The 23,541-nt window shown below is 45.4% G+C and overlaps 1 protein-coding gene across 2 annotated transcripts in view; it reads left to right on the forward strand.

Annotated features, from left to right (window-relative positions):
• ARMC3 (armadillo repeat containing 3) overlaps window positions 1-22,604 on the forward strand; it is a 109,291-nt gene extending 86,687 nt beyond the window's left edge. For both annotated transcript variants that reach the window (XM_075553191.1, XM_075553192.1), the window contains exons 16-18: window positions 11,951-12,151; window positions 15,328-15,490; window positions 22,395-22,604. In XM_075553191.1, coding sequence (XP_075409306.1) covers window positions 11,951-12,151; window positions 15,328-15,490; window positions 22,395-22,604 — 574 coding nt within the window. The remainder of the gene's footprint in view (window positions 1-11,950; window positions 12,152-15,327; window positions 15,491-22,394) is intronic.
• Window positions 22,605-23,541: the final 937 nt, after the last annotated feature.

Consider the following 23,541-nt stretch of genomic DNA (forward strand, 5'->3'; position numbering starts at 1 on the left):
AGGCACCAAGACCAGGGGCCTTCTTGCAGGGTTCTGGGCTCCTGCAACTTCCGTATAACCACTGCTACCCTTGAGCTGACTAACCCATGTGGACATGGAGGGATGGGTAGAGAGGGTAGACATGAGCAGAAAGACAGACAAATTGGGTGGCTGAACCTCAGCCATGGTCCTCCTGGGGCCTGGGGCCTCGCTCATCCTGCATAGCCAACTTTAAAAAGGGAGATGCCCTGGCTGGCCAGATTCCAAGTGGCTAAGCTGATCAGCCAGATAATTCTTCTGTGCTCCCATGTGGCCCTGAGCCCCAGTCAGGTGCAGCTGGAGCTGACTGAGGCAGCTTGATGGCCTGAAGGCCCATGGAGGTGGGAGTGGAGGCCCTGAGTCTGGCTGTGGTGGCTGCCCTCACCATGCACTACCCAAGGCTGCAAGCGGAGACATTGTGCTGGGGGAAACCAAGCTCACAAGCAAGACTGGGGGCCAGCAGAGCAGCTTCTACCTGAGGGTCTGGTCCCTCTGTCCCTTTAGCCCAACTAGGTCAATCGGTGGAAGTCATCAATTCCACCAATGGAGAGATGTGAAGTTCCTTTAATCTGATCACTGTTGACTGTCACTTAAGTGGAAATCTGAGGTCAGCCCACACTCCTTAATGATTAGATGGTCCAAAATTCAGAGAGCTGGAAGCTGTGTCCTTATCTACAAATAGCGAACTAGCTAACCACGTAAGGCTCCCAGGACACCAAAGTCCTGGACTTGAGTCCACAAACTCTCCATTTTAGGTAAGTGAAAACCACATTATAATAGATAACCACCTTTCAGAACCATCTTTCAGATTGCCTATAGCTTCCACTTCTTACACGCACACGCACACACACACACGTGTGTGAGGAAGTTACTGCGGTAAAGTCATCATGCTCGGTCCAGTCTAGGGCCATTGCACAGGAGGAAGACTCTCAGTAAGCCAGGTTGACACAGTGGCTGCAATGAGCATAGCAGCAAGTGTAAGGATGTTGCAGGACCAGGCAGTGTTGTGTCCTGTGGGACATAAGGTCTCAGACTTGGAGCCAATTCTGCAGTCCCAAACAACAAACAACCTTACTCTAGGGGAGGAACAAAGGCTTATGAAGCAGCTGAATCCACCACGAGGAGGGGAAGCAGCCACTCCGGTAAAGACCAGAGCTGGGCCTTCCCACAGGGGAGAGCACCTGCCATCCTGCCCTGCCCCACCTCTGGACCCTCCTCTTTTTAAAGATGCCGCCCTTCCTCCCTCCTTTTGCCTGAGTCCATCCACCAAATATCTAGGCTTCTGGCTTAAGCCTTACATGGTGCCGACAGCTCCCTTCCTCTCTTCCCTTCCTTTGATCGGCACACACACAGGGCCACAGCTTAAAGCACTCTGACTCAACCCCATGTCCCGAACCTGGCCTGGCACACTGCCTTTCTACCACCCAGACCCTGATTCAGGGACCTATATGGGGAAGTGGACACTGAAGATCGCCCTTACCTTCCCAGTGCACGCACAAGTGAAGCCACAAGTGCCGGGAGGAAGGAAGGTAGGAAGGAGAAAAAAATGAGAAAATGTTTGAAAGTGTTCATCTGATGAGGGTTTCGTATGCAGAAAACATAAAGAACTCCTTCAACAGCAAAAAGACAGTCAAAAAGAACAAATGACGTGATTAGACAGTTTATCCTGGAAGATGTCCACATGACTGATGCGCACATGAAGAGTTGCTCAACCTCACACTAGTCAGTGGGGAAATAAGACAACCACCAAGGTGGGGGGGAGGACAGAAAAGCATCAGTGAGCACTTTGGCAACGCTGTGCAGAACGTGGAACCCACACCCCTTGTTGGCGGGAAGACAGAATGGGGTTCTACGTGGAATTGCTGTGGTTAGTTGCTGTCCGATGGATTCTGGCTATGGTGGCCCCCCCATGTGCAGTATAGACGGTCTCCACAGTTTCCAAGGCTGAACGTTTTCAGAAGTGCCTCTCCAGCCTGCCATCTGAGTGAGGCTTCCCTGGGTAGTTTTGAACCATCAACCTTTCAATGAGTAGTGGAGAGTTGTAAGCTGAAACTCCAATGGATACTTCTGTGCCAGTGTTTGATGCAACATTATTCACAATAGCCAAAGTGTGGGAACAGCCCACATATCCATCAACAAATGATCTATAAATAAAATGTGGTATAAACACACCGTATGTATGATATATGCATACAGCCATCAGTATAGACTACAACTCAAGGTCAAACAGACCAAAATCCTCATGACTGGCCCGAAAGATGGAGCAAAGGTTGAAGCTGTCGGGGATTTTGTCTTGCTTGGATCCATAGCCAAGGCTTATGGAAGCAGCAGTGAAGATATGAAAAGTTGAGCTGCGTTAGTTAAATCTGCTGCACACGCCCTCTTTAGGTTACTGTAAAGCAAGGAGGTGACCTTGAGGACTAGGGTGCACCTGGCCCGAGCCACGGTATTTTCCATTGCTTCAGATGCATGTGAAGGTGGCCATTGAAGAAGGGAGACTGAAGATGACTCCATGCATTTGAACTGTGGTACTGGAGGAGAATGTCGAAAGTACCCTGAACTGTTGAGAGGACCAAACAGTTTGTCCTGGAAGAAGTTGGTCCAGAGCGCTCCTTAAAAGCAAGGATAGCAGAACTTCTTCTTACATTCTTTGGGCACGTTGTCAGGAAAACCAGGCCCCGGAGAAGAACATCATGCTTGGTAAAGTTGAGGGGCAACAAACAAGTGGATGGCCCTGACGGAGATGGATGGACACAGTAGCTGCAACCATGGGCTCAAGCACTGGAGCAATTGTGAGAAGGCCTCATGGAGCTAGGCTAGAATCCTAGAGCTATAGGAGCCACGTGGAGACCCCTGCCAGCGCTGAGATGCCTACACCGCCACTGGATCCACAAGACTTTCCACCCACTGGCCTGTGACCTTCCTGCATTCAGCGTCATTGCATGTGTTGTGTGAGTCTGAAGAGGATCTTACCATATGGTATCAGACATATAGGCTAATATCAGACTTATGGACTTGAACTGGGATGTTTTTTTAATAAACAATTGTTCCTTGATATAGCATGGTGGGGAAGCCTCACCTTTATCAATAACTGGGTAGCAAAGATCAACATGTAAGTAGTACATTTTTCAAATATGGAAAGAAAAGAATGGAGAATCATGAATTGTTTATCTGGTGACATGATCTTTCAGCACAAGAGAGAAATGACAGTCTCAGACGGATGATCAGGTAAGGAAATCATCACCAGATCTCTCATCCACTGGCTAAAGGAAGTTTTTCAAACAAAAAGCCAAGGCAAAAGAACCAAGAAGAAGAGAAAAACAACAGAAAGAAGAGAAGTGTATGTATAATTTGTGTATATACAAGACTATCCTTTTCCTTATGAGTCTTAGAAATCATACTTGATGATTGAAACAATAATTATGTAACATTGATACTTGATGGTGCGTTTTAAAAGTGGGAAGATAAAAGGACCTAAATGTAGAATGGTAAATGTGGCTACCAGTCGATTGTGATAAAATATGTGTATATATATGAAATGTAGCCACTACAAAACCTGTATGGAAGGATGCATTCAAAAGGTCTGAAAAGAAATCAAGGCGGGGTGCCCAGAAGGTCCCAGAGACCCACGGGGAAGCATGAAAAAGAGAACAGAGGGACAAGGACCAGGGGAAACAGACATATGATAAATAACAAAAATGCAGATTTCATACTAACATATAAATAATGTTGTTATTAGAGAGCCCTGGTGGCTAGTGGTCCAGCATTGGACTGTGATTCACAAGGTTAGCAGTTTGAAACCACCAGCCATGCTCTTCAGAAGAAAGATGGGGCTTCCTACTCCCATAAACAGTTACAGTCTCGGAAACCCATGAGGGGGGCAGTTCTACCCTGTCCTAAAGGGTTGCTATGAGCCAGCATTGACAACAGTGGTGGTGAGTTTATCAAACCAGGCCCTGACTCATAATGTGGTCGGTATCATTAACCACAATAGGATCAAACCGTTTGGGTGAATAGAGTTTTCATTGACTGAATTTTTTTGGGGGGGTGGGGGGGTTAGTAGATCACCAGGCTTTTCTTCCTAATCCATCTTAGTTTGGAAACTGTGCTGAAACCTATTCAGGATGATAGTAACACTCAGTCAGGTGGTGGCTGGGGTTGGGCTGCTTCAGCTGGAAACTGAACCTAAGCCTTCCACATAGAAGGAGGAATTCTACCACTGAACTACTAGTGTCCCCAATATATAAATGATTATTTGAGTATAAAAGATCTAATTACATCCACTAAAAGACAAAGGGGATTAAAAATATGGCCAATCATATGGTTTAAAGAAACACCTCAAATTTATTAATATATGAGTAAGTGGGTTGAAACCCATGGAAAATGATAGAACTACCATAAAATTTTTAATCAAAAGGGGAAAAATAGTGGCTATATTAATATCTAAGAAGATAGACTTCAGAATGAAGAAAAGTACTAGTGACAAAGAGGGATATTACATAGTGATAAAATGATATAATCATCTGATGTATATGCACCAAACAATAGAGCATCCAAATACATGAAGCAAAAACTGGTCAGAGCTGAAAGGAGAAATAGCTAAATCCAGTTATAGATGAAGACTTCAACATGCCTCTCCTCTCTCAGCAGCTTATAGAACTGTGAGACAGAATTTCATCAAGGACATTTAACGTGACAACACCACCAACCAAATAGGCTCTAATTATAGAACACTACCCAACCACAGCTAAATACACTCCCCCACCCCTAATGTCCATAGACCATTCACCAAGACAGGAGGCCCTAATGTCAAAACCAAAGACAGTACAAAAAAAGAAAACCATAGGTCACTATCAAGCACCTAGAACTAAAAATTCCTCTACAAATGTATTAGCAAATCATATCCAGACATATTTACATTCATCAGCGCAAAAGGAATATATCCCAAGAACACAAACCTGGCTCAATATTAATACACTGATAAATGTAATCCATCATATCAACAGTGTATCAGTTGGCATTGAATCTATTTCAACTCCCTAGTGACCATAGAGGACAGAAGAGAAATAACTACCCATAGAATTTCCAAGGCTGCAGTGTTTTTTTAAATCATTTTAGTGGGGGCCCATATAACTCTTATCACAATCCATACATCCACCCATTGTGTCAAGTGCATTTGTACATTTGTTGCCCTCATCATTCTCAAAACATTTGCTTTCTACTTGAGTCCTTGGTATCAACTCCTCATTTTCCCCTCCCTCCCCCTCCCTCATGAACCCTCGATAACTTATAAATTATGAATATTTTTGTCATGTCTTACATTGTCCAACATCTTCCATCACCCATTTTTCTGTTGTCTGTCCCCCAGGGAAGAGGTTATATGCAGATCCTTGTAATTGGTTTCCCCTTTCCACCCCACCCTCCTGGTATCACCACTTTCAGGACTGGTCCTGAGGGGTTCATCTGTCCTGGATTCCCTGTGTTTCCAGTTCCTATCTGTACCAGTGTACATCTTCTGGTCTAGCTGGATTTGTAAGGTAGACTTGGGATCATGATAGTGGGTGGGGAGGACGCATTTAGGAACTAAAGGAAAGTTGTATGTTTCATCGTTGCTATCCTGCACTTTGACTGGCTCGTCTCCTCCCCACAACCCTTCTGTTAGGGGACGTCCAGTTGCCTACAAGGCTGCAATCTTAATGGAAGCCGACTTCCACTGTAGAAAGACTGGTAAATTTGAATTTCTGACCTTTTGGTTAGCAGTTCGGCAATTAGTCAACGCAGCCCAAGGTTCCTATCAATGGTATAGAGAATCAAGCCACACAGACATATGGATTGATACAGAAAAAAGAATTTGATGAACTTCAAAAACTATTCATAATTAAAAGGGAAAAACTCAGCAAGAAAGAATTTATAAGGGAACATTGTCAAGGGATTAAAAGTTAAAACTAAAGATTCATGGGACTTCCTGTGGAACAGGGTGGCGTTTTCTTGCAAAGATATGGATCAAAGCAAGGCTCCCTCTTTGTACTGCTCCTACGCAACGTTGCACTGAAAGTTCTAGACACTGCAATAAGGTACAAAAGGAAGTTATACAGAGGAAATGATGAAATGAAAGTCTCCTTTTTCACTGACTTCATGATGGCCTAAATACAAAACTACTTTAGTCAGGCGCTCCCAGTTTGTGTGTGTGTATTTACTTCACACATTCATTTATGTGTGTGCATTTATTTCATACAATCTCAGTACCTATGCAGGTCCATGTATCGTTCATCATAGCCAAGATGCTGAGGAGTTGAGCATCATTAGGGTCTCTGTGTTACCTTTTACACCCATAGCCACTTCTCTACCACTTCCTTCTCCCCCACCCCCATCTCCTGGCAACCATTAATCTGTACAGCATTTCTAAAAAAATATGCCATTGTCTAAATAGAGTTATGCTTACTATTGTGTAACCTTTGATATTGTTTCACACACCCCCACACACACTTAGCATAATTCCCTGTTGATTCATCCAAATGATTGCATGTATCCATAGTCCATTCCTTTTTTACTGCTGAGTAGTATTCCACAAATGAGCCCTGATGGGCTTACTGACTGAACTGCTCATCACAAAGTCAGTGGTTTGAACTCACCAGCTGCTCTGTGGGAGAAAGCTGAGGCTTTCTGCGCTTGTGAACATGTAAAGTCACAGAAACTCAGAGGAGCAGTCCTACTCTGTCCTGTGGGGTGGCTGTGAGTCAGAATTGACTCTTAGGCAGTGGGAATAATCCAGTTTGCTGAGCCATTCACAATGAAAGATATCTGGGTTGTTTGCATTTTGGGGCTTTTAAGAATAAAACTGCATGAACATCTGTGTACAGGTTTTGTGCGAGTGGAAAGTTTTCATTTCTCTGGGATGAGTCTAAGGCACAAAGGTAAGGACAGTGTCTCCATGGAAGAAAGGAATGGCAGTTTGAGTGTATGAAGATTACAGCCCAGAAACACCAGTTGGGAAATTCTAGTAAAACTTGACCCATTGGCATTAATGACGACAGGGTCATGGGGTGATCTTAATGGGGACCGCTAAACTGTCTCCTGACAGTCTCTACCATTTTCCACTGCATCCAGCATTTTTTTTTAAAGCCATCCAGTTTCTCTGTAACCCCCCATCGCCACCAGCATTTGGTTCTGAGTTTTACATGTTCATGATTCCGATAGGTGAATCTCGTGATTTTAATTTGCATCTCCCTGAGGGCAGATGTGGATCCTATTTTCACATACTTATATGCCATCTCAGTATTTTTTGGTGAAATGTCTTTGCATGTCATCTTGCCCATTTTCTAGTTGAATTGTTTGTTTGCTTTTAAACAGTGGTGTGTTGAGAGGTTTTTATATATTCTAGATGTTAATCTCTTGTCAGATATTGCCAATGTTTTCTCCTAGACTTTAGCTTGTTTTGTTTCTCAATCTCTTGGTTCTCATGGAGAAACAACTGTACATTTTAAGGAGGCTTGATGTGTTAGTTTTTTTCTTTATTAATCATGCTTTTGTTGGCAATTCTAATTTTTTTTGCTTAATACTAGATCCAAAATACTTTCTCCTTTGTTTCTTCCTAAATGTTTAATATGTCCGTGATTGGATCCATTTTGAGTCGGCTTCTGTAAGTCGTTGTGAGGCAGCATAGCATTGGCCCAGCTCATAGTTAGCCTACATGTCACAGCATCACATGTTCCTGGCCCTGACCTCTCCTCACCATGGCTCTTGGTGACCCTACTGTTGTCATCTCAGTGTCAAGTCACCTCACTGGGAGTCACCCTTTTTTGCACCAACCTTCTCTATTACCAAAAAGGATGCTCTTCTCCAATGACTGTTCCCTCCAAAAGGGACCCACCAAACCAAACCCAAGCCAAATGTGTCCCAAATTAGCAAGGTGCAGTTTCCCAGTTTTCCCCGACTCAGTTTTGAAGAAACCTCTTGAGTGTACCTCCCACAAGACTGATCTGTTTGTTCGTTTGTTCTTCTGACAGCTCACGGTACAGGCAGTGTTCTTCACTGACACCACAATGGGAATACATCACACTCTCTTCACTCATCTTTTCTCCCTACCCAGCTTCTGCAGGCAGGTGAGGCGATTGAGAGCCCCATGGCTTGGACCAGGTGTGCCTTCATGATCTCTTTGCTTTTTTAACACGTTAAAGGAATCTGGCTATAGATTTGCCCAGTGCAGTATGCCCTTGAATGTCTTGACTGCTGTTTCCATGACCGTTGGTTATAGATCCAAGTAGAATAAAGTCTTAGACAACTTCTGGTTCTTCACGATCATGATGTTAGTTATAGACTCATGTGTGAGGTGCTTTGTTTCCTTCACCTTGAAGCATAATCTATTCTGAAGTCTGTAATGGTTACCTTCATTACTAAGCGCTTCAAGTCGGCTTCATGTTGCTTAAGAGACTTAGGTCAAGGTTCATTGTTGGCGTATGGATGTCCAAGTACTTGAGTGCCTCTTGTTGAAGGGGCTAGATTTCCTCTTATGAATTAGCATATATGTGCAGGACTATTTCTGCATTCTCTGTTCTGTTTCATTGATAGGAACTGTCTGTTCCTCCACGGGGGCCACATTCTTGATTACTGGGTTTACACTATCAGAGTTTAATATAGAGTTATTTTCCCTATAATCATCTTTCTTGAGATCTTTTCAGCTATTCTAGAGTCTATGTCTGTTCATGTAATTTTTGGAATGGGCTTTTCTCTGTCTCAAAAATCCCCGCTGGGATTTTTCTAGGAATTGCTTTAAAACTATAGATAATTCTTAGGAGAATTGACCTTATTTTCTATGTTCAGTCTTCAAATCCATGAACACCCTATGTCTTACCATTTGTATTCAGATCTTATTTGATTTCTTTCCTAAGCATTTTGTAAGACTTAACCCAGAGATCCTGGCATGTTTTGTAAAGTATATACCTGGGTATTGATTTTCTTGGGAACATCTAACTATGAGTGATAGTGGGTTTAAATTTTGTTTTCCATATGTTCATGATGACTGTTATGTTTGTGTGTTGATATTGCCACCAGCAATCTGAATGACTCACTTAGTAGGTCTAGGAATTTTTCTTTGCCCTTTGCTCTTGTTTTTCTTTTGTTGTGACTGACTCTTGTTTTGTTTTTATATTTTAGAATTTCTTGTGGTAGTGTTTTTGTTTTGCTTGGAGCTTTGTTAACATTTTCGCACCCACAGCCATGTTATCCGCTTGGTCTTTAGTTTTAATAGTTTGATCTTGATGTGTCTAGGAATTGGTTCACTTGTGTTTGACTGATTGGCACACACTGAAATCCTTGAATATGTGGGCTGTGTCTTTACTCAAAGTAAGACTGTTTTCAGCCCTTATTTAAATCCCCTTCTCCTGTGCTGGAACGTTTCTCCTCTTTATCCGGGACTTTGATCACAGGTCCTTGGGACTCTTGCCTCTTATTATTCTTATTCCGTTTTCCCTCCATGCTGTTCAGATGGAATCGTTTTTATTGATCTCTCTTTAATTTTTTGAGTCCTCAGTGTCTCTCTATCCTGCCATGACACCCCCCAGCGGAGATTTGCTTTTCATTTGTTGGACTGTTTTGTTGGCTTTGGTTTGGCTTATTGTATTCTTTCTGTTCCAAGATTCTGTTTGGCAGTTCCTCGCATCTGCTGTTTTTCTAAGGTTTTCTCACTTTACGCCCATCTGGAGAAGGTTTGGCTTGCCATGTGGCAGTATTTTTATAGTAACTTCTGCGATGTCTTTGCTGGATGATTACAACATCTGTGCGTATGGACAGCATCTTTGCGTGTCTGCGGTGTTGATGGAGTGTCCTTTTACAGGGGAATTGCAATTTTCGTCCAATGATAAGGACTTTTGGATTGCATCTTATGAGATGCTGTGTCTTAGATGTATTCCAAAGAAAAGGTGTGGTTTGGAGTGTGTGGTTTGGGGGTCAAGCTACAAATTCCAAGCAGCCTTCAGGGTTGACATTCCCACGTCTTGGTAGTTTCCAAAGACTCGGTGGTGCTCCTGGGATTAGTCTTACACGAAGGCTGTTCCTTGTTCACTTTGGCACTAGAGTGCTCATCTAATCTTATAAAATCGTTTCTCAAACTGTCCAGGGTCAGAAGCCTGCACGCACAATGAGGGGCTAAGGCTCCAAGTTCACAATATGAAGAGGTTGTTTTTCTGTCCTCTTTCCCTTTGCCAGGGACTCCCTGATCTTCTCTTGTCCCCTTGGGGTATCCTTTTTCGGTCATTGGGCCAGAACACTACATCACCCCCACTCTGCCGCAGGCTAACCAAACTGCACCCACATCCACAGACAGACAGCAGGAGAATCAGTTGAGGAAAGCATTGTTTGGGCTCCTGTAGGCCTTCATGTCTTTAGGCACGGATATATCATAGAAAAGAGAAAAATAATGTGGAAAAAAAAAACATGCCCACCAACCAACCGGGGCTTTCCTTCAGGCTCCTGGTTCTTAAGAGAATTTCTTTGTAAGTCCCTCTGTCTGAGCTGAGGGCCACTGATATGTCGGGACTGTACTGAGGGCACAGAGGAATTGGCGAGTCAAAGAAAGTAAACTCATCCGCTTAGTGAAAAGCCATAGTTTGGTCTTCTTCTGTGATCTGCTGACTGTTGTTGCTTTTCAAAGTCCTCACTGTGTGCTGCGTGCATTCTGACCACATCTTATGACTGCGTGCGCTGGAGGGGACCAGCTAGGATGTGCCTGCCCCCGTACTTGGAAAGAGAACCCACACCACTGTGCTTATTTGAGTCACTGACTAAAGAGGGAACTTGAACGTCGCTGAGCTAGTGCAGAGAACATTTGAGGAGCTGGGTATTTACGTGCAACTTGAGGGCAGAATTAGAGAAAACAATACATTTGTCTCCGCATTCTAGAAGCTAATGGTCTGCATTCAGGGGGTCAGTTGGACTATGTTCTTCCCACAGCTTCTGGGAAAAGATCTTTCCTTTTTTATTTCTTCCAGCTTTTGGTAACTCTAGGTTTTCCCTGGCTTATCACAGAATAATTCCAATCTCTGCCGACGCTCTCATATGACTGTCCTTTCTCTTTGGATAGGACATTACTCACATGGGATCAGAAACCCCGCTAGTTGCTTACGACCTCATGCTAACTGATAGCCCTTTCAAAGACACCGCATCCAAACACAGTTCTCTTCACAGGTATTGGGAACTAGATTTCCACATACATGCTTAGGGAATACAATTCAATCCACAACAACATCCCTTTAAACTTGACAATACCCTTTAAACTTGACAGGTCCTTTTCCACTGGACACAACGTGTATGATGCTCTAGCAGAAAGGTGCCAAGTTGAAATTCTCTAAGCCCAGGCCTCTTAATGAATAGTAAATGATACTTTCACAATTTACTATGTGCATTCCATGTTTATGAAATGCAGGCTTAAGGACATTCAATCCCTAAAGAACCATGCTGTGAAGTTTTTGCTCTGTATGATTTGGAGATTACATGCTGAACAGAGTTGCTGTTTATTTTCTTTTATTTCCATGATTTGGGTAATTTCTCTTTTAAAATAGTGACCCAACGTTTTCTTGCAGAAGATCTGAACTGAAGCAAGAGGTGGTACAAGACTGGCTTTTTCCCTTGAATAAGCAACTCACTACGTTGCTACTTACTTACTAACTCAATAAGTATTTATCGTGTGCCTACTGTGTGCTGGACACAGTGCTAGGCAACCACGCAGAAATCCAATCTGTCGTTTTCATGAGATGTATCCATCCCATCCTGTTCTCTTGTGAATGGATTGCTCCTGAGCGATATAAACTCTGTAATGGAAAACTCTAAAATGGTCCTTGCTGGTTTGAAATCTGCCCCAAGGATCAAACTACCTTAAGCTTCCTTTGGTTATGTTAGCAGACGAGGTGACTGCGTCTGGTGTCTTTTGCTCTCTAAGGAAAATCCGGGGGAAGAAAGAAGAGGAAAAGGTGAAGGAGGAGGAGGAGATTTTGTCAGCGCCAAAAATGTCTGGAGACGGGAGCGCTGACAAAGAGTGGTGCCCGCCTTCGGACCCCGACTTCTGTCTCTACGTCTTTGAAGTGACCAAAATAATCCTGCCCATAACCAACATGAAAGAACAGATTGAGGCGCTTGCGAAGTAAGTTGTCTGTCTGTCTGTCTATCGGTGCGTACATACAGGTGGACCTCACTTAACCTCCACGATATCGTCTGTGTAATGGGACTTGATGCATTTGTGTACATTCAATAAGCATACAGCAAAGTAACCACCTCCTTACCTGCACACACACACACTCTCTCTCTCTCTCTTTATTAAAAGATCATTTTCTTGGGGGCTCTTACCGTTCTTATCACAATCCACACATTAATTGTATCAAACATATTTGTACATAGGTTGCCATCATTATTTCCTAGATTTTTACTTTCTGTTGAGCCCTTGGTATCCGCTCTTCTTTTTTTCCCCTCCCTTCCTCCAACCCCCTAGGTGACCCCTTGATAAATTATACATTATTATTTTCATATCTTATACTGCACCTGGACCTCAGGGTTTGCAAACTTACAGCAGCAATTGGGTGCCCCTGGGCATGGGGGCAGCTTTCTGAGCCTGGGTCATTTATTGGAAGCCCCTCCACCCCAGCCCCCAACCCTCAACCCTGGCGGGGGGAGGGGGGGATCACAGAGGGAGTGGCCTGAGCGCAGCCTCTGCCAGCAGGCCCTGTGATTGGACAAGGCGCAGCAGGGCGGCCAGGATGCCTGGGCTCAGAAATGACAAACTCTGAGAGGCTGTGGTCCAGCCAGGAGCGCAGCCAAGGCCAAGAGGCGCTGCCTCCTCAGGCCCTGCCTCCTGGTGCTCTCCCAAACCAGGCCCTCATTGGCACAAACAGACTGGAGGCCACGCATATCTCTAAGGTTATAGTTCTTCTTCGTGGTTTTTTTCCGTTGTTGTTGTTTAATCTTTTTTATTTCATTTCCCCTTTTTGTTGTATTCTATTCTATTTGTTTGTTTGTTTGTTTGTTTTAAAATCATCTTATTGGGGGCTCCTTCAACTCTTACCACAATCCACACATCAATCGAAGCAGTCCTGTTTGTACTTATGTTGCCTTCATTCCTTCCTAGGCATTTACTTTCTATTGGGCCCTTGGTATCAGCTCCTTTCTCCCCTGCCCTCCCTCTGCCCCCACCCTCATAACCCCCTGATAGACTGTACATTGTTATTATTTTCATCTCTGGCTATATTTCCTTTAAACCCGTTCTTGGGGGGTTTGTTTGTTTGTTTTTAACCTCGAAGTGATTTAATTTTCTTCGGGGCATCTTGCAGACGAAGGTGTGCAGGAGAACCGACCTCCTCTAGCGGAAACGCACTGCAGCAAGAACGTCCACGGTTTCCCTTTCGGTCCCGTGGCCGTCAACCTTTGGGGGGGGTGCTTATCCCTTTGCTCTGATCAAAGGTATTAAGGCACACGTTCTCCCGTCGTCCTCCAGACCTTAATAATGACGGAAAAAACGTTTGCCAAAGGGAAGCATTGTGCCCTTTGGTGTCCCGGGTAGAGGGCGAGGGGGTACCCTGGTGGGGAGTGTGGAAGGCGGGGCTCTGAGTTAAAAGGAATCCGACGGTGGATTAGTTGTAAACTCACAAATTATTTCCTAATGCACTTAGACACACACACACACACACACACACACACCATTTTGGACTGTTTTGTGCTCCTCTTTCCTTTAAAGCAGTGGTTCTCACCTCCCTAAGGCCGGCACCCTTTCATAGAGTCCCTCTTGTGGTGGCGACTCCCCCTCCCCCCACCATAAAATGATGTTCTTTGCTACTTCATCACTGTCATTTTGCGACCGTGATGAATAGGGCGAGCCCTGTGGAAGTGTGGTTCGACACCCTCCCCCCCCACCCCCCCCCACCCCACCCCTCAAAGGAGTCCCAAGCTACAGGTTGAGAACCACTGCTTTAAAGGGATTGGGAAGCTCCACGCAACCCTCTCCCCCGCCCCCTGCCCTGGGAGCTGGAAAGGATTCCCAGGCGCTGCGCTGCCGGTGCAGGGGAGCCTTAGAGCCTGACAGCAGCCAGTAGGTGACTTGCTGGGGGCGCAGCAGCTGCAGTCTCCGTGGGAGCCTTTAGGTCCTTCAAATAGAAGTGACTTGAAACTTTCCCACCTGGATGCGACCCCCCCTCCCCCCCGCACACGCCCCGAAAGCTGCCAATCCATTGACTTCTCAGCCAGAACTGGAAGAAAAGCCCTTTTTTCCTGGCGACGGAAGTTCCCCGATGCCCTTGAGAAGGGATGAGCGAAGCAGAACGCTCTTGCGAACTCATGGAAGCATGTGTCCAATTTTCCCAGGCTGCCTTCCTCTCGCAGCAGCGCGCAGCAGCCTCCGCGGATCACTGCCTTTAGACAGGGGAGCCCACACGGAGCCACAGAGAGAGGGACAGGGACTGTGCCCCCACCACCTTCCTAACGTCCCTCAGTCACCGGTTCTTGTTCCTTTGGCATCACACACAGCAAGGGAATAAAAATCTGTCTTTAATGTTGTTATTGTTGCAATTTTGCCTTTACCCCAAGAGTGCAGTGGTGTGTTATTTGTTGGTTTGTTTTAGTTTCTCTTTGTTTTCCTTGTTTCATTGTTGCCAGTGTGTTCAATGGATCCTTTACGGAGAGCGGAGTATGAGGAGAACCCCACAGGCCAAGTCTTACCAGTCCTCCTGCGGGACTTGCCTCCCTCCCAGCCAACTCTTTTTGTATCTCTTTTGTATCATTTTTGTATCCTCTTTTGTATCCTCTCTGTTACCTCCTCTTCCATCTTTCCTGCTACATGAATGTCACCTCTTTCTCTACATTAAAAATCATAATAAAACCTGAAAGAAAGAAAACCCTACAAACTCTGAAACAATGCAATGACCAGGAACATGCTCTGGATTTATCTTATCTCTTGAGTTTAAGCTGCTGGAAAGAATAATCATCTGCTAGTCCAGTGCCCGAGGTTTACAGGAAAGCATTGAAGACTACTTACCAAAAGTGAGAAAATCCTGCAATTGAGGGTGCTGTTGACTACAGCTCGCTGTCAGTGCTGTGGAGGTTGCCACTCATTTCCTTCCTGCTGGCGAGTGAAATGAATCGGATCTGCAGTTTCTATATTATTAGTTGGAATGTAGCAAACAGAATGCTATTCAACCTGGGAAGCAAGTAAAAAATTTTAAAAGGCGAACAAGAAAAAATGTAAGGAAATGTAGGTTTATACACGTTGCTACGCTTAAAGCATCCAAACTAAGATCCAACTTGGCTGATTTGCTATCAATCTGATCGACACAGGTATGTGGCCGAAAAAATGGGTGGTCCTATTCTCAAAGAGAAGCTTCAGGAATTCAGCTGGGAACTTCACATAAGCGAACTCAAGTTCCAACTTAAATCCAACATCATCCCAATTGGACTGATCAAAAAAGGGACCTTCTACCATCGAGCCTTGCTTTTCAAGGTATTTCAACCAATTTTTAATCTCACTTGCCTTTAGATAGAAATGGTTTTTTTCTTTATCATGTGGAAGTGCGTCAGTTGTTAACATTTAACTAGGTAGCAGTCATACTATCTTGTAAATGTTTGTGTGTTTATTTTGTAAAGCATACTGCTATGAAATCATAGAAACCTTAATTTGTTAAAAAAAAAAAACAAAAAAAAACCCAAATGTAAAACTATTGTTCCTCAATCCATCCTCCAGCTAGGCCAGCGGTTCTCAACCTGTGGGTCTTTCACAGGGGTCGCCTGATTCATCACAGTAGCAAAATGACAGTGATGAAGTAGCAACGAAAATCATGTTATGGTTGGGGCCGGGGGTGGTCACCACACATGAGGAACTGTATGAAAGGGTCGTGGACTTAGGAAGGTGGAGACCCACTGCTCTGGGTCTTTACATTTCCAAAGGCACTGTGCCCATCTCTTTAACCCTTCCTCAAAAAATCCCACACTCTTCAATTTACACCACGTCAAAATGGCACGTGGGGTATCCTCCGGGAGCATAAATCCTGTTCCTATTAAACGTTCTTTGGGTTTGGGCAGCAACAAAGAAAGCTGAAGGGGTAAGACTGAGGTCTCTAGAAGGAATGGGGTAAAGGTTCACCAACAGCATTCTCATAGGACAACGCTTCCAGCCCTGGAACAATGCGTGGATGCATTATCGTGAGGGGGTATTTCTCTCTACAACTTTTTCCCCAATATAATTTTTTTTCATTTTCCTAAAAACCATCTTCACTGTCATCTCCTATGATTTCCCTGTGAACCTCAAGAAAATCTATCAAGGTCAGTCTACTGAGTTGCCACAACCTTCTGAGCTGGCCCCTGGCCCCGCCGCTCCCCTTGGGAGCCACTGTTTGGATTGGGCTCTTTTTAAAAGGCACCCCAGTGAGTCTGAGCCAAGTGTCTTACTGAGAGAAACTCCTCTATTGCCATCCACTGAGCATAGGGACATATTGAATCACGCCATCTTTGGAATGAGTATGCACAGGGTGAACTGGAAAGCTAGAAGAGGGCTCCGCAAACTTCGGCTCTCAGGCCACGTGGCTCTTTCGGTACATATGGTACGTATGTGTGGCTCTGACGTAAAGTTAAGATCTGCAGAGGACCTTCTAAGAGAGCGGTGATCTCGTTTGTTTGCAAAACCTTTATTTATGGCTCAAATCATGTTTACATTGTTGGGACTGACAGGATTGGCTCTTCGGTCACAAAAATTTGCCGACCCCTGTTGCAGTACCAATATCTAAATATATATTTACTTACCCTTGGATGTACACACACATCTACACACATAAAACCCATATAGAGATGTAGCTATAGATAGATACATATGCATGTGTAATATATACACATCAAAAAGGTTGTGGAAATGTTTCATTATCTTTAAATTTTTCCATGAACTTTTTGAAGCCCCTTCATGTGTGTGTATGTCTGGATATATATATATATATATGAAGTCAAAAAGAACCCTGGTGGTGTAGTGGGTATTCATTGGACTGCTAACCAGTAGGTCAAGAGTTCAAACCCACCAGCCACTTCGCAGGAGAAGGAAGAGGTTTTCTACTCCCATATGCAGTCACAGACCCAGAAACCCACAGGAGCAGTCCTACTCTGCTCTATAGAGCCGCTGTGAGTAGGCACCCACTTGATGGCAGGGAGAGAGAGAGAGAGAGAGAGAGAGAGAGAGAGAGAGAGAGAGAGAGAGAGAGAGGGAGAGAGAGAGAGAGAGAGAGACCTATTCACACATTCGGATGTGAGCACAAGGTATTGCTGCGGAGGAGCAAAAGGGCCTCCAGGTTCTGAGCTGGGCACTATTCACCGAGATGGGCACTCTAGAGAAAGATCGGGTCTAAGAGAGGGGCGGTCTTTTGCTCCATTGCGTCCACGGTATCTGGCACCTAACATTATTCTCACATTCCTTGCCATCCAGTCGATGCCAGCTCCTAGCGGCCCTCTAGGACAAGGGTTAGAGCTGCCCTTCTGAGTTTGCAATTACAAATGTGTACGGGGGTAGAAAGTCCCTTCAGCTGGGGGGTTTGAACTGCTGACCTGTGGTTAACAGCCAACTCGTAGCCACTGAGCCTCCATGGCTCCTCTTGGCATGTAATCCGAGCTGAAAAATATAGAGCTGCTTTGCTGAGGGTCTCCTAAGAGGACACTGAGTCGATTCTGGCGGACGGCAACCCTAGCAGGGCTTCCAAGGCATCAATCTGTGCAAGAGCAGGTAGCCCCATCTTTCTCCCAAGATGTGGTAACCAACACTTCCCCCAGGTGCCTTCAGGGCTTACAGGCCCCTAAAACTCATTCCGCTTATTTCCTTTCCCCTCCCACCCCAAGTGATCCATGCAATTACCCAGAACTCTCTCACCACTGACATTTTAACCTCAATACTCACTGACCAAATCTCCTGATCTTTCCACCTCTCCTAAATCCTTCACATTTCCGATAGAGACGGTCCGTCTCCTCCGTTCCCCGAGCTACACCAGGTTAGTGGTTCTTGTTTGCTTTGCTTCCCCTCTGTGAGTGACCTTGGTCAATTGACCCACAACCCTGATACTTTGCTCACTAATTTCTCTTGTTTCTTTGGCCCCCTTTCCTTCCACACTTCGGCCTTGCTAGTTAACCCTTGGCCAATCCAAGTCTACTCTTCCATTATGGCACGCAGGTTGCAGATTTGTGGAGTCTAGATTAGGGTGGATTTGCATGCTACTTGGCTGCTCTTTCCCAGCTTTAAGTAATAGGCTCTTTCTGTATCCTTCAGCCGCTGTGCTGCCCCGGAGTTGCCTCTCTTGCCTAACCCTGTCCCTCCCCCTCTTTCCCTTCAAGTAAACAACCTTTGACATTCCATTTGACTAAGAACCTAGAAGCTTTCAGAAACCTGGTGGGGAAGTAAAAGCACTTTGGGCTATGAACCACAAGGTTAGCAGCTCAAAACCACCAGCTGCTCTTCAGGAGAAAGCAGAGGCTTGCTACTCCTTATGGGTTACAGTCTTGGAAACCTACAGGGACAGTTCTGCCCTATGATCTAGGGTTACCATGAGTCGGAATAGACTCCATGGCAGTGAGCTTGGTTTTGGGGGTGAGAAGCTTTCCGATGGGAACTCATTCAACTTCAGTCTGACCCTGAGTGAGGTGAAGCTTTCAGATTCTGGCTACAGGTCCCTTGGCTCGAACTTTAACTCAACCCCTTACTGTGAGTTGGCAAAACGATTTTGCTCCGGCCTTGTCTCACAGGTTCTTTTGATAGTATGAAATGCCTTGGAACAAAGGGGCTTATTGGCTAGCCTTCTGTCTCTCCAGCTCCAGACGGTCAGTGCCATGGGTTCAGACACTGTGTTTGTGTTGTGGCAGATGACTACCAAGTAGCCTCACATTAGACAGAGTGTAAGCATGGTGCTAATGGTTAACGGGCCTGGGCTGTTAACTGTGAGTGTGATCATTGAAATCACCCAGAAGTACCCGGGAAGGAAACCAAAAACCAAATAAGCACTGCCCTGGAAGTCAATGCTGACCCATCGCAACCCTATATGAAAAGGTAGAATTGCCCCCTGTGAGTTTCCAAGACTGTGGAAACTGTGGGAATAGAAAGCCCATCTTTCTCCCCAGGAGGAGAGGCTGGATGAGAGGAGTGGTTTAAACCTCTGATCTGGCAGTTAGTAGCCCAATGCGTAGCCACTGGGCCACCTTACCTTGGAAGAAAGGCCTGGCCACTGCCTTCAGAAGAATTGCCCATGCAAACTCTTGGGGGCACAGTTCTAATCAGACCCACGTGGGCTCACCATGTCTCAAAGTCGTCTCAAATGCAATTGTTGTGGTTGCTTTAAAAAGCAAGCAAAACTCCAAACAAAACCTAGGGCCAGAAAGTCGATTCCAATTCATGGTGACCCTATAGAACAGAGTAGAATTGCCCCATAGTGTTTCCCAAACTGTCATCTTTGGGGAAGCTGATTAGCAAATCTTTCTCTCAGGAAACAACTGGTGGGCTTGAACTGCTGGCCTTGGAGTTAGTAGATGAGGGCTCAGCCATCCTGCTCTGCCGATGACAGTCACAGGTCTTCGGGATCTTGGTCTACCCAAGCCTATGTGGTGTAGTCATGCATGTTATCCACAGTCAATAAATTAGGCGCAATCATTTGCTTATTTGGTGAAATATTTCATTAAACGACGTACTTGAAAGTGCAGGTGGTGAAAGGGACAATTCTTACATGGATGCATTTGGTACCTACTCTGTGCCAACAGATACCAGCCACGCTAATCTAAGCACTTTCCATCTACTCATCCCCTTCGTCTTTCTAAGCAGCTAAGCATCTACCCTCTGAGGTATTGTCCCCATTTCACAGAGCAAGAATAGAAGCACCAAGAGGCAACGTCATTTGCTTGAGCTGGCCCAACTAAGCGACTGGGCCAAAATTCTACCTCGGGTGGTCTGAACCAGATCTCTTAGCCCTTTGATCCTCTTATCCACTACGATATGGCTAAGGAGTTTCCAGGTGCTGTTGTTTTATATACAGTAGATCATTAGTTTCACATTCAACCATTCATAAACATTTGTTTCGGCTTATCCATTGGGATCTCCTCAATGTAGCATTACTTACTCTCCTTCCTCCCTGGGTTTGTGTCCTATTTCCATTCCTCCTCCTTGTCTAGCCCTATGAACTTGGTCTTAAATGGTTGATAATTCTCATATCAGGGTGAGTTCAGTTCCAGCTCAGAAAGGTGGCTAAAGGTCCTAGCCTCAAAGGTCTCCCCTGTCTCTATTCAACGGGTAAGCCTGGGATCTTTCATGATTCTTGAGCTTGGGTTTGCATCATTCTCCCACTCTACCTAGGATCATCTAGCAGGTAGAGAAGCTGAGAGTGGTCACCAGCCAGGCACCATGCAGTTCTTGTCTCAGGGTTAGGGAGAGGGAGGTTTGTGCCGCCCATTAGCCCATGGGACCAACGGTTTCCCTCTGTCTGTTGGTTTTCATCACTTTCTTTCCTCTGAACAGAAAGAGGACAAGCAATCTTAGGTGGCTGCTCACACGTTTTTAAGACCTCAGTTGCTACTCACCAGAAGTAGAATGGAGAACATTATCTTGGTGAGCTGTGTCAGCAGCTGACCTTCGTGTCCCCCAAGACTAACCCCTCAGGCCCAGTGATGCATTGCGTCAGGTGTTTGGCCATGTTGAAGATGTTTTTTATAACTTTGACTTTATCCTCCATGTACTTCACCACGGTGGCTGTTACATAATCTCCTGTCAACTTGAGAAGGGGTGAAGCCTAGTCTGTCAATCAGGTTGCAGCTTGATGACCTCATTTGGATACATCATAGGGATAAATAGCTCCCTGGAGGCCAGATACACACACACACACACACACTCTGCTTCATATTCCTGATACCAAGACACATGGAGCTACATCAGAGCCTTGTAGCTGGAGGAGCTGCATGGGGACCCATGCCAGTGCTGAGATGCTTACACCACCACTGATGCACAAGACTTGCCACTCACTGGCCTATGACCATCCTGTACTCCGCATCATGGCATGTGTTGTGTGAGTCTGAAAAGGGATTTATAGATCGTTATTGGACTTAGGAGTTAATATCGGACTTATGGACTTGATCTGGGCAGTTTTCTTAATATACAATTGTTCTTTGATATAAAGTTCTCTCTTACACACATATCAGTGTCTCTGGCCTTATTTCTCTAGTCCACCCAGACAAACAGAAGCACATGAATGGCTTTCGTTGCAGCAAAGGAAAACTCCCAGATAGAAACCTCCTCTGTGAAGCTATATAAATTTGCTAACTATACTCCACTCTCCCTTCCATATTTGTTTTTCCTGTGTGTCTATTCAAGCATCTACTCAGACATCACCACCATCACAGGACTGTGGATAGAGAACACTATCTGCCTCCATTGTCTATAACCCTTGCAAACTGCCTAATATCTTGCCCCGCTGCCATCATTTTTTGCTCTTCTCCCTCTTCCCTTTGCCTAAGTAAATATTTATCTAGCCAGTGACTTCCGTGCCCCTGCTCCACCACCCACCCCTGACAGCCCACACAGAAGGTTTCTTTCAGAGTGACCATAAATCCTGGGCTTTGGGCTGTTGCGGTCTCCTACGTTATTTGTCCTTTGATGCTTAATACGTTTCGTTTGGCACAAAGTCCCCCCACCTTCTGAGGTGTTCCCCAGACTCATTGTTCTTCTTTCACATTGTGGAATATAAAACTTAGCTTTTACCCCCCGCCCCCACCCCAATCACCTCAGAATCAGACATTCCCAGTGACCACACCAAAGGGACAATTTCTAACAAAAGATACGCAACCCTGATGAGGTGTCAGCAGGCAACCCAGGCAGGCGCTGGCAATCACTCAAAGTCCCGCTTCTCTTACTCCCGGCACCCCTCCATGACACAGAGCACATCAGCGGAGAGGAGGTCCCTGCCAGTTTGAGCCCCCATGTAATCGCACTGCCTCTCCCACCCGGAAAGCAGCCTGGAAGCACAGAGTGCTTGACAAATGCCCTCGTGCTGAAAGCCCGTGCAATAGCTTTGCTCCCGCTGCATGATCGATCTTGTATGGATGCAATACAAGGTTAAGTGCTTGGGAAAAAGAGACCAAAAAAGGCACTTCCTAGCAGGACCCGCACTGAGATTTTCAGTCTCTAAAATCTTCGAGGGGCAAGGGAGCTTGCTGGCACATTTTGTTGGCACCTATCACATGATTCCGCATCTGGAGCCTCCTCTCTAAGCCTTCTTTACATGAGTTGCAGATTTCACTTTGAAATAAAGTGGATTTTGCTACAGAAAGATTTTTCTTCACACACACACACACACACACACACACTGCCCATGGCTTCTGGTTGATCTCTCCTTTTCTCCCCACAGGCTCTGGCCGATAAAATTGGCGTTGGCTGCTCTCTGGTCCGTGGGGAGTACGGCAGAGCGTGGAATGAAGTGAAGCTGATGGACAAGTCTCGAAAGGGCCTGATTGGGTGTCTGCCTCCCCCGGAAACATACATTGTGGATCTCATGTTCCATCCGGGCGAGCTGATGAAGTTGAAGAGTAAAGAGGCAGACCTTTACAGATTCCTCTGAGCGGTCCAACACCCAGGGAGGGGTGTGTGTGTGTGCGCGTGCACGCAAATTCACTCTGTATACTTTATAGGAAACGCATCAGTGGCATTTTATTTTCTGAATAAAAGTATCATAGAAATGTTATCTCTGGTAGAGATGAAAAGACATAGATTGAACTGTACTACGCTCCCAACGCCAGGCTTCTGCCCAGAGTCCCCAGTCTTGTCTGGCCACATTACGCTCCTGTGCCCCATGGCCCACGTGCTGCCCAAGTGCCTCTTCTCACTGCATTCCAGGGAACCTCTGTGTCCTTGCGAACACGTATTACAGACTCTCGGCTATTGGTGAGGCAGTGCTGTGGCCTCATACCTGCCATTTCAGGCTTCAGGAACTCGATCAAGTAAATTCCGTGGTTTGTTGGTTTGTTTTTTAAATCGTTGCGTTGGGAGGTCTAACTGATATTACAGCAATCCACATTTCAAGGAAATTAAGCATCATTTTACAAATGCTACCACCACCCATTTCCGTGCAATTTTCTTTCTTCCGGAATTCTTCGAGACCAGCTCTCCTTTATCCCTTCCCTCCCCCACCCTGTCCCCCAGGGACCCTTATGGCTATATGATATATTGTTGTTGTTTTGTTAAATTCTTTTGTAGCTTACGCCAACCCATTTATCCATTCTCCTGCAGGTCTGTTATTCGCTCCCCTCGATTGGGGTTATACAGTCATTGATGCTCCTGCCCCACTACCAGGTTTACCCATCGCTCATCTCTCAGTAATAATTCCTCTTGGATACATTTCAATTGATCAAACATGACCAGGAATGCTACACCCTCCTCACCATCAATTTTAGAACCCTTGCTATTTCCCTGTCCCTATTGTTATTGGTTCACCATTCAAACACACACACACACACACCGCATCCCACGCCCCACCCCCCAATAAGTGTCTCCTTGGG

This window comes from Tenrec ecaudatus, chromosome 6 (genome assembly GCF_050624435.1).
Source record: "Tenrec ecaudatus isolate mTenEca1 chromosome 6, mTenEca1.hap1, whole genome shotgun sequence".
In the NCBI taxonomy this organism is placed as follows: domain Eukaryota; kingdom Metazoa; phylum Chordata; class Mammalia; order Afrosoricida; family Tenrecidae; genus Tenrec; species Tenrec ecaudatus.